General features: G+C 28.0%; 1 protein-coding gene across 1 annotated transcript in view; it reads left to right on the top strand.

Moving 5' to 3' along the window:
* Positions 1 to 5,439: 5,439 nt before the first annotated feature.
* LOC119666687 (type-2 histone deacetylase 1-like) overlaps positions 5,440 to 12,839 on the top strand; it is a 23,317-nt gene continuing 15,917 nt past the window's right edge. The window contains exon 1 of the mRNA XM_038075969.1: positions 5,440 to 5,493. Within this exon, the coding sequence (XP_037931897.1) occupies positions 5,440 to 5,493 (54 nt within the window). The remainder of the gene's footprint in view (positions 5,494 to 12,839) is intronic.

The following is a 12,839-nucleotide window of genomic DNA, read 5'->3' as shown; positions in this document are numbered from 1 at the left end:
ACATGATACGTCACGTTAGAATATATTAACCTGAAATTTAGTTAAAATATGGTTAAATCAATCAAATTATTTTATTGAGCGTACATATAGTTTATAGTTTAAGTTTTCAATGATAACAATATTCAAATAACAATATTCTCTCCCTTGATTACTGAAATGAAGTTTTCACAATGCTGTGGACATCTTCTTCATTCATTCCTAAGAGGTATTTTAGTGGGTTCAAGTTGCTTAGTATGCTTCCACCTACTGTTAATGCTGTCCATGTCAGGAAAAGTAATTAGGATTTATAAAGCACTAAGTAGAGTAAAGAGTTGGGCTGTTGTAGAAAACAAATTAGTTTAAATGATTGGATATACCTGCTACTTTTGACTGCAGAATGCAGATTTCATAACAATCTATATTATATAGAATATTAAATTATTAAAAGATAGAATCTCATAACAAGAGCTCTAAGAAAACGCAATGGTTTATGTTACAAGAAATTTGTCGGGTTATCTAATCAGTCTCGTAGGCAGAAATTCAACTCAGTGGAAACTTTCAGATAATTTCGAAATTTTAAATATAATTTTTATTATAAACTGTTATAAAGAACAGTTCGAGATTAAGGCATTAAGTTGACAAACCATTGAACCATTGTGTCCATAGCTGGAGATAGAAAAAAATTGCTAACTTGCTAGGAATTTACTTTGGTTGTGGGGTTTGAGCACCGACTATATTGTCCAAAACCGGAAATAGAAAGACTAGATAGGCACGTAATGGTTTATATGGAATTTCTTGGGTCATCTAAATAGGCTTATAGGTAGAAATTTACTTCGGAAACGGTTTGTAAATAAACGCGTTGCTAAAAAATTACATCGATTAGGGTTTTTAGATAATTTTTGTGATTTGAAATATAATTTCCCTTATAACTAAAATATTTTTTCTTAGAGTACAAGTCAAAATCAAAGCAGACGAATGATTTCATAAGCGAAAATCAAAAGCCTAGATGTACACGTAATGGTGTACATTACATCTGTTGGATTACGGGAGCAGATGGGTTCTTAGACAGAGTCTGGAATTGAAAACATAATTTTCATCGTAATAATAAAAAAAAATTTTTCTTTGGAAGTTAGGAAGAAACCAGTATACTTAGTTTTTAAACTATTATGTCCATGATTTATGATTTACATTAAATCTATTGAATTCAGTTCGGGTTGACTTTCAGATAATTTATGAAATTTAATTTTTAATTTAATTTAATAATTTTTATTTTATTAATTTTTAAAATTTTATTGATTTTTATCTTCTCAAAATATCATTAAAAAATTCTTTTGGTCAAGATCACACCATTTAATCGACAGACCCTTATGTTCAAGCCGGATATATGAAGACTAAAATATCCGTCAGAAGGAGAACATTGTTTATACTCAGCACATCATAGCCCAACAATCTTAGTCTCGTTCGTGCAAATGCTGGACATTAACGGAGAAAATATTCCAAGTGTCCACATTCTAAAGATAACATTGGCATATCGAATCTGTAATAATGTCGACCATGGCTATGTGTTGTCCACCAGTCTTGTGTACCATCGTCATCCGGATTAGTACCTTGAGGCCTTTTCACTTTAGTTGTAAGAAAAATTTTGCTTATTTTAGTTAGTTTCTTTCACAAAGTATTGAGGTTGAGAGGCCAAAGAACTTTTTCCTATCTTTGCGCTCATAGCTAACCTAACCTTTGTGAACTGTATTGTAAATAACTCATATCTTGAGATGAAAAGGTAATAAAGATACTGTATTAAATCAATAACTTTTGCTTAAGTTTTTAATAAATAATACTCAACTTCCAGAGTATTATGAAACATCGATTAGACTGACAATTATTAATGAAATTGCTTGAGCAATGCAACACCATGCCAATGAGCTGTCAATGTTTATTAATTGAAGTACAAAATCTATTAGAAATAATAATGGATAAAAATTTTATAGAAATGTTAAAACAATAACAACAATAAAACAGTGTGAACTTGTCAAAATGCATTAACTTCAGCAATTAAAAAAATGTTCATCAACGAAACAATTATCAAAAAATTGTTGTGTTGCTTCAAAGTTACAACAACAAGAACAACACAGAAATTACAAAACAAACAATTTGATTTAACATTCAATTAAACAATTAAAATGTCAAATAAAAAAACAACTAAACAATAACCTAAAATATTTCAAATAAGATTAGAGAATCCACAAATCCACGCAGTCTGACGTTTTCAAAGAAATTTTCTGGTAGCGCTTAAAAATCCAAAAATCTCAACTGCGTCAAGGAAACCCGTCAACATTTGAAGGATTCGCTATGCACGCACTTCAGACTTCAATGAAATCTGATATTTTTCTCGATTCTTTCGTAGAAACCTCACTTTTTTTGCAAACAATTAATGTTTGAAGTTTTTTAATAGTTTTTGCTTGAAGAAATATTTTAAGGGATCCATCCATTGACACATATATGAGAAATGCCTTTGCCATGAATCATAATTTCATGCTTCTGGTTTCTTTTCATAGTCTTCGCTAGGTAAACTCATTGTAGTTCAATGCATATATAAATATATGTATAAGAAATATAATAAGAAATGGAATTTCAATTATTTTATTGTTAATTAAATTATTGGAATAATTTTTTAATTTTGCATTGATTCAAGAAAAAATATTGAATTTCTGTTTTTAATGTTGCACTTTCTGCGAATATGTAATCTGATCTGTCAAAGATCGAAGAGCACCTATTAAAATATCTTGGTAATAATAGATAAATAATTCGCTTTAATATGATAGTAATTCTTTATTAAATTTATAATGGAAAAAAATTATTAAGATGGTCATTTCTCTGTCAATAGCACAATTTTCATATTTATTTATAATAGAAAATTTAAATTAAAATTATATTAATTATTATTATTATTATTAAGTATATTAATTGATTCTATACATAAGAAAGAATATATAATTCATGCAACTATTATTGGTTGCTCTACAAACAGAATAGTATTTAAATTTAATAATTAAAAATAAAAATATAATTAATTAATTCAATTATTCTACAGCTGGTTTATGATTTGGTTCTAATAAAACATAAACACAGCAAGTAATTCTGTTAAAACTTTCACAACAAATTAACAAGACTACAGAAGAATGTGTGAACATAAAAGTCAACTACGGCCTTGGGTCAGTTGGTTAAGGAGCGCTGACTCTCAGCTACAAATTTGGCAGGGCACGAGTTCGTTTCCTGGTACTTGAATTCTCAAAAAATTATTTACTAATAATTAAATATAAGAATTATTGCTAAGACTACTGATGATGGGTGTTTGGCAATATTCGAAACAGCTGTATGGTCACCCAAAAATTCAATTAATTAAAATAATATAAAAAAAATAAAATTTTTGTTGTTGTAGTTCACTACTGTTCGAAAAATCTCTTTTATTGATTATAAATATATTTAAAAAAAAAAAAATTATGATGTATATAAAATTATTTATACAAATATTAAAAATGGTGTTTACTAAAATTAAGAGCAAAAATAAACCTTGAAACCTTTTAATTTTATATACATTAAATAAGCAAATAACTCTCCACAATAATTTACAACAATGACTTGAAAAGTAAAACTTTATTTTTGCTAATTTTTTCCAGTTAGTACTATATATCCCATAATAACTATTAATACTACGTAATGTACTGCATAGTACCAACATTGTCATTATTAATAACCCATAAGGATAAATTTCAAGGATTACTAAGACGGCAATATTTCAATATATATATATATATTGATATATTTTTCTTTATTCGAAAAGCTTAGTTACTAATATTTAGATGGGACTAGTTCTTAATAGAAAAGTTTGTAGTGCTTCCTCCCGATAGTAGTCAGTATCCTGTTTCTTTCTATTCTATTCTTCTCTACTTGACTTCTTTTCTCTACTCATATTCTTATACCTGTGTTGCTAATGTTTAAATGGGCTCAGTTCATTATATAAAAGATTACAGTGCTTCGTTTTAATAGCAATCAAGTCCCTGTTTATTTCCATTCTTTTTTGTCTCTCTACTTGATTACAAGTTCTCTACTCATATACCTAAAAAAAAAGATCGAACTAGGAACTATACGAAGTATTTATAGACTTACACAGAGAACTCTATGTTGGTGACAGGATATTTTCTAAAATTAGCTTCTATCATCAAAAGAAGAGTTCTTTCTAATTGTATGAAACATAACTACATACCTTTCTACAATTACTATCCTATCTTCTTCGTCTATAATTGTTCTATTGACAAGTATGACAAGTATTTCCCTTGTTATTCTTGAGATAATTACATCAAGGAGATTCACTACTGACAGTCTTCAGTCAAAAGAAACACAGAATTTTCTGACTTTAATCCTTACAGACCTTTGAGTAATTAAAGTATTTAAAACTTATTTTTAAATTAAAAAAAGAATACTTCAGTATTTAGAATCTATGGAACTATATAAATGTTCCGTAAAGGAAATATAAAGTAAACTATAATAGACAATCCTTTTAATTTCAATTTATCACCTATTCCAAAATAAATGTGATTAACTTAATGTCAGAGGGTAACAAAAATATATTTTTTACTTCAGCACGAGTATCTAAAGGTTTCTTTATATAATATATAATTTATATTTTTATTATAAATTATAGTATCATAAATTGACATAGTCTATGGGCACGAATATCTAAACATATCTAAATAATTGATTTGGAAATACATTTACAATTGTCAAATTAAATTATGCAATTAAATTAACTAACAATCACGTTTGTGTCATTTTTTTTTAATTTTTATAAAGTTTAATAACATTACTAAAAAACTTATAGGTTAAGTAGGTAATAGTTGATGAAATTTTATTTTTGAATTAAACAAGAAAAAAATGTTAGTTAAAAAATGATTTAAATTAAAATCTATATAATATTAACACCAGAACAACGTAATGCGCGTTTTTGATTGAGTAGTACAATAGTAACAAATTCTATTGCGATAATTAATACAAATTTTAATGATGAAGTATTTATTTAATAATATCTATGAAATTGAATATTAAATCCAAATAATATTAGGTATATTATAAATATTTTTTTTATAAATAAATAAGTATTTATATTTAACTTCCAGTTTAATATTAATATAATTACTAATATAATATATAAATATTATATTATTATAAGTATCGTATTATATATAAGTTTTAAACTTATATTATTATATACTTCAATTATATTGGATAATAGAATAGTTATTTGAGTAATAATGAAGAGCAAGATGTTGAAGGGCCTACAAATATATCCATGCATAAAAGATAAGGAAAAATCCCTACACATCTTTAGTGAATACTCAGCTCTTAGACGTTATAGTGGAAGAATTTTTCATAAATAATTGAACCACATATCAGAGTAGACAAACAATGACTGCTATAGGAATAAAAGGAAAGATAAAGTCTTTGGTGGATATAGCTGAAGTAAATGAAATCCTTTAATAACTATAGAAGGGGCAAGATATAAGTATCTAACAATACATTTTCATGGACAATTCATTTTAAAACTATAACTATGGAGGAGCCAACATGAAGCATTGACAATGATTGCGGGAAGAACCATAGAAAAATTAATGTCAAACGCAAACCTATTTTGATAATATATATGCAGATAAATACCTAACAGAAAATACAATCTTCATAGCTTTAAGTACTTCTCGGAGAAACGTACACTGAGAGAAAGAATACATAATATTATTGATAAAGATTATAGGAGACATTATATGCAAATCCAAATTCAATCTTTTTATTTAAGAGTTTACATGAAAAAATTAAACTACACAATTTCGGAATTATCTATTCTTAGAAACCTAATTTCTACAACTTATTTCCTATGTTCTTGGAAATTATCTGTATTTCAAAATATAATTTTCGAATACTTTACCGCCACCCGAAAGCGGTATTACCATAATCAACAGCTACAATTTATTGCCATTACTGTTATTTATAAAATATTTAGAAAATACACTTCAGGCATTATATATAGATTAAATGTTATTACTTATTTTTCTCTTGAGTGTTTTCCATTAAAACTCCATTTTAAAGTAAAATATCAAAAATAATAAAGTTGTGACCCATAAAATGCACAAAATTGGTAAGTCAAGTGCTTCTGTGAAGCACAATATATAAAAAATAATAATAATAACAACAACAAAATCACAACTATAAAAACTCTATTAAAATGTGTGAAAGAGCTACTTGGGAAGTTGAGCCGTAACACCAATGAGGAGTACATAATGTTTTTGTAGTTATTTTTGTTACTCAAGAAATGTATTATTATTAATTTTTACCTTTTATGAAAGCCAAAATGTCAATTAAGTGTCAAACACAACAAGTTTAATTGTAATTTAAGCCAAAAAGTTCAGTTACTTTTATATTGGGTGCTTGAAAAATTATAAAGAGATAAAAAATTATAATTAAATGAAGTCGATAAAGATATTTTTTTTTTCTGTAAAGTAATTGAAATGACCACTTCAGATAAAAAATAATAATAAAATAATTAATATACAACGGCCAAAAAACGACTTAATTATACGCGAACAAAAGACGCGTTTAGGATCTTAAACTCTTTTTTTTTATATATACCTATATAGAAAAAAAGTTTATTTTAACAATAATTACGCTGTTTTGTGCTATTATAAAGATATTTTTGTAAAATTGATAATCATCACAAGTATTCGTACCTATTAGCCGTTATGGAGAGTAAAAATAAAATGTACAGCTTAACTCACGATAATTGCCCAATTTTAATTAATAAAGTTGTGGATTTTATATGAAATTGTATTAAACCAATGAAAAAAGTTGGTAGTATGTCAGTTTCACAAAGTTTTCTTTAAAACTGTTATTATGATTTGTAAAGAATTTACATTATCAGTAGTATTAAACAGATATCAATTTATTTAAAACCCAAGTGTCTAGTATTCACCACACAAAATTTTGCATACGAACTGAAATTGCTCAACATCTTCCTCTTTAACTATATACTCTGTTGGTCACAAAAAATACTTTACAGCTCCAGTCCAAAAACTAAAAACTAACTTAGTTGAATCAACTACTTTCAAAATAAATCATTTTATATTATGGCCGTGTGCGAGTTCGAGTAAATTGAGGTAAAATACATTGAAATTTCCAAGGAATTTTTTGCACTGCCCTTATGTAAATATTTATTTATGTATTTATTACACTTATTTACTAATTTTGGTTAAAAGTTTTTAAATTTATTAATTTAATTAATAATCATCTTATAATATTTTCACAATGGCAACACCTAATTTACCTAATTTTTATCTAATTTGTGCTACTCGAAGTTCTAATAAATACCAACATTCGCTGCCATACCGACATAATTTACTGTTTCCCTTAATTTACCATCAATTTACTCGAACTCGCACACGGCCTACGAATGAAAGTATATAAAAAGCCATATATCCACACATCGTTTACAAAATAATAGAATTCAAGATTAGTTTTGGTGTAATTACTTTACGAGTTACGAAAACCTCAACTAACCTATTTCTAAATGGCGGCAAAATAATTAATAATAATTTTTATATAATTAAGTTCTTATATAATTTTATTATACTTTAAATACAATGTTCTATAATTTATTATATTTTAGTCATCAACAATTATAATTTTAAAGCCTGTACATATCAGTTAGCTCGATAAACTACGAGGTACAAATAATAAATAGTACCAATTTTTTACAACTGGTGTATCTTCAAAATGTGTAGGAGATTTTCCCATAAAATTAAACATGTTAAAGAAATGTAACGTGAGAAATTTAATTAAAGACTCATCAGTCAATTATTTTCAACTGTTTCAAATAATTAAAATAATAAGTATGGCGAAGTAGTTGGAAATAATTATTTAATTCTTTTACGAACTATTCTAAAAGACGAATACAAGAAACTACATTTCACCAAACTACCCCAAAATTGCTTTCGAATTGGCTTTAACACTCACAAGGCAATTTGTTTGCTCATAGATGGCACTGCTACACGTTTAATTTGCTGCTAATTTGTTGCTTTGTAGTTTTGATAGAATTGGTTGTTGTCATGACTAAATCTAATTAAAAGAAATCCAACTAATTAAAGTTCTCTTTAACAATTAATATAAGCGGAGCATTTCAAATTGAAAAGATATATTCAGATGTGTGTGTGCGAAGTACACATATATAACATTAATTAAATTATATCACATTATATTCATTTAGAATTATAATCTAGAATTACATATAATCATAAAATGATGAATTGGGGTTCATAAAAAATATATAGCGTAGAGGTAAGTCCTCTACTTACGTCTACACATCATGGCTTACAATTATAAGTTCATAAAAATATTAAATATAGAGATAATAGATTTTTAACTATATAAATCATGTTCTACAGGATAATTTTTTTAAACAAAAGAATATACAATGGTCATTAGTATATAAAATTTGGGTATAAAACTATTATTGCAAAGATATACATTTTTTGAGGAACTTATGCACAATAATAATAGGAGTCCACAAAACCACTTCAAAAAGAAATTAAATTTAAATTAAATTTGTACTGTGATTAATAAATATTTAATGAATTTTTTATTTTAAGACTAATTTACAGTAAATAAAGTTCTATAGACAAACCATTGCTAACACCTCAGAATTGCATCAAAATTCCATACAACCGAAAGATTAAAATATACTCTCATACTTTCATACATCATGATATACATATATTATGTATATATACATATATATTTTACTAATACAAATGAATTAATGCTTAACAAAGCCGATTTGCAATGAACGCATTAATATTTTTCGCTCTGGAAATCAGTACGTAAAAAATTCTGGTTTACAGGTGGACTTATCATTAAGTCCACCTGTAAATGGAATTTGATTTAATTTCAAGAAATTTGGATTTTAAGCTGTCGCAACGTCACTAAAGATTAAAATGATGAACTACAATATTATTTTATTTTAATTGCATTGCAGTTGATTAGTAAAATCAATTTTGTAATATGAATGGGGTTTCATTATAAATTGTACTTCACTATCAAACATAGCTGGACTGTAGTCACTGTTCCAAACTTTATTTATGAATTGACATCGGATTATTTGACATATGTTAAAAAATTTTTTTTAGACTGTAACTCCATCAAGAAATTAATGAAAAAAAAGAAACGTTCAAGCATACTAAGACATATTAAAAATAGACAACGAGTTAGGAGCATGAATATTCGTACTACATGAAGAATGTACAGAGACAGTTGACGAACTAAAGCGACTCTAATATACTCTCATATAGGTTTCAGGAACATTGTTGGGAATGAAAACCTCCTTATACCCCTTATAAGGTACCCCTTATACCTAGGGGTCCCGTTCTATGTTCCGTTGAAGAGCGTTTAGAAAAGTACTTACTTACTGAAGAAATAATAGGCGAATCACTTCCTTTTTTTTCTTCAGGTTGTATTTTTATATATGTAATAAATGTACTTAATCTAATAGAAGTAAGAAATTTTCTTGAAAATAAAAACTGTTAATGAAATCGTATTAATATTGTGTGTCTCAAAAAAATATAAAAGGATTTAAATGTCTCTACTGGCTAAGCAAATTTCGAATTATAATCGCTTAATTTTAATTTTTTGATGCTTTGCGACGGTACGCGTACATAATAAACCTTTATACTTATACCCCTAATGCTCCATGCTATACTTGAGTGAAATTGTGGATTAATATGATTATAGCAATTTTCGGACAGTTTACTGTATTTTAATGGACTGAATGCTTTGATGCTGTTGAAGACGCTGATGAAACCAATACATTCGCAATTATTTTATTTCAACATCATCTTATAAAACATTAAACATTGTTAAAGCGAACGAAATACTTAGCATGTAATCACAGTAAAAACACACTAATACCTTAACTGGTCGTATTGTAGAGATCTCTAGGACTTTGAGTTAAGAATATGTGATGTTTTTAATCCGCAGGCATGTATGACTCAATGAGTCGTGCATGAATGCAAGTGGTACTGGCCATTTGTATCTTCAAAAGTTTTTTCCTCTAGGTTCGATGCCAAAAAAACTAAAACATGAATACCTATCATGTAAACGAATTTTCAATTTACAGAATTAATCAAGTGTAGCTGGCTTAAAAAGTTAATGCACCAAAACTATTCCTTAAAAATTACTCTAGTGCGGCATAGATTTAAATTGTTCAATTTAAATTGTTTTAAAATTCAAAACTAATTTTTTTTAAACATATATTTGATTGTGATATTGTTATTTAAATAATTTTTTTCATCCAGAAGAATATCTCATTAGCTGCTCATTAGATATTTTCAAATAATTTTGTAATACAAAGATTAACATTTTTTTGGTAATTTATTACTAAAGAATTCTGAACTCCACAACACACCCTCCTCCTGTGCTGTTATGTAAATATGTATTCTATATTCTATGTACAAAAATATTTTCTTTCCAACAAATTTTAAATAAAAACAGCATAATTATAAAATATAATTTGCATAACAATGGTGAATTGAATTTCCATTGAAAAACAACTGGAATTGCAACATTAGACGCCGCTTGACACGAGACGTCAACGATGGACGAGAGGCGATTAATTCAATTATTGTCAGTTTTTTCCGACCCGGTCCGACCCGCACCGTAACAACTGCACAGCAGACGACATACTAACAGTGCCGGTGGAAATAACAAAAGAAGAAAATAATTGTTTTTTTTATTTTAATTATTAATGTAAATAAATTTGCCACTCTTGCTTATTAAAATAAACAAAATGAGTTATAAAAAAAAACAAAACAAAAAAAACGACTCATAGTATGCAATAAGCTATTAGCAAAGCACACACTGATAAACATACAACAACAACAACGGCGAAATTATAATGGCAACCGGAAACGGCTGCAATTTCAATTCAAGTGACAATTTTTTCGACTTCCATGTTTTTTTTTATGTTTGGTTCAACCATTCATGCAATTACAGCCGCCGCACTTGAGCTCGCATTCATTTACTTCTCACTTCTGGTTGGCTAAATTGGGTGTCTGCTATGTTTTCAATGCATAAACATATTACCTCCTTCTCCGCAACATGACGCAATTTTCTACAAAGCACAAATACTCATCAAGCGGGCAAATAATGAAGCAATGATGAATGAACAGACGGACAGACGGAAGGAAGGAAGGAAGGCATTTGTGCTGAGTGCAATATGAACACAGGGGTGGCAGACTTGATTATCATAATCAAAGGGAAAAAAAATTTATTAACTCATATGCAGTATGTGATGTGACAGTAGAGAAAAAAATGATAGAGAAAAATAAAAAATTTTCAACAATAATTTTTTTTCTCATTTCGTAATTTCACACTTCAGTCGCACCATAAGTGCCGCAGCCATTTTGCTTTTCACAGTTGCTGTCAGTAGTTATTGTTGTTGTTGATATTATTATTATTACTGTTATTACTATGCCATGTTCGTATTCTATTGAATCGCAAGCAGCGAATATTTAGTTTTTTAACTAATTTTAACACCCCACTCCACTGCATTTCTAGAATTGTAATTTTTGTTATAATTTTACCCTTAACTCGCCCGGCCGGCGCGGAGTGAATGAAGTGGTTATTTTGCTGCCATTGCTAATGAAATTTTTGTTGTTGAAGTGTTTGCATTTGGTTTGCTTGAAGTATTTCTAAATTACGTTGTGTTACGTTTATTTTTCACTTGAGATCTCATGATGGAACGAACGGACACATATTCTGATGGGTGCAGAATTGCTAAGAAATGCTCGGTAACGCTACGCAACGCCTTGAAGCAGCTACTCTAGTAGCACATATACGACTACTAACACTCTATGGTAGTTCTACATTTTGAATATTTATACAGTGGCAGCCCTCATTGTAGGTACTTTATTTAGTGTTCAAGTGGATGATAAACCAATTTCGGAAAAACTGTTTTTTTTTTTACTTATTAAACTTCATACACATTTGGGCTTTAAATTAGTGCAGATAATCGCATTAAAATGTTGTTTAAATTATGTAGAGAGATTACTCGAGATTCCTAAAAATAAGTTTCTAGTACAGTTAACTCAGATTGTTGAAATTAACAGAAACTACCAAGAATATAAAAATATTATTTCAAATCATTGTGTAATATTTATAAAGAGAAGTAGATTTGATTAGGTTGAGACAGTAGGTGGTTATAAAGCTGTCGACACATTCGGAGACATCTGTTATTTACAATGATGACCTCAAAGGGGCCTGGGAGAGGCGAATTACAAAGAGCAAAAGCTATAAGAATTATACAACTCTCCGGATTTTTATATATTCTTATATACACAGTTTTACTTATATATCTGCTCGTCCTAGTCCCATATATGCAGTCCTGCTATATCATATATCTGCTCAAATTCCAAGCATATGTAGTTATTTCATATCATACAGAGCTGAAAAGATACCTATATTACTATTAAGCGATTAACACTGATAAATATCGTCCCATTGCTAAAGATGTGCGTAGAGATTATAGTATATTCATATAGTATATTAATACTATATTCAGCGTTATCTCCCTTTTATGCAAGAAGTATATAGAGAATACGGTTGATTGCTTTCACCGGCAGGAGAGCAGATATCTTTCCGATGACTATAATTAGTGAATTTTTGCCGTTTAACTAACATAATCCTCGCAAGATATCTTACGATATAAATCCATTCCATCGAATTTAGATTATTTAATAGATTTTACATCTTTAGCAATGATCAAAATC

The sequence above is a fragment of the Teleopsis dalmanni genome, chromosome 1 (genome assembly GCF_002237135.1).
Source record: "Teleopsis dalmanni isolate 2A chromosome 1, ASM223713v2, whole genome shotgun sequence".
NCBI classification, from domain to species: Eukaryota; Metazoa; Arthropoda; class Insecta; order Diptera; family Diopsidae; genus Teleopsis; species Teleopsis dalmanni.
Note: the sequence above shows the minus strand (reverse complement) of the source record. Positions and strands in the feature narration are given on the sequence as shown.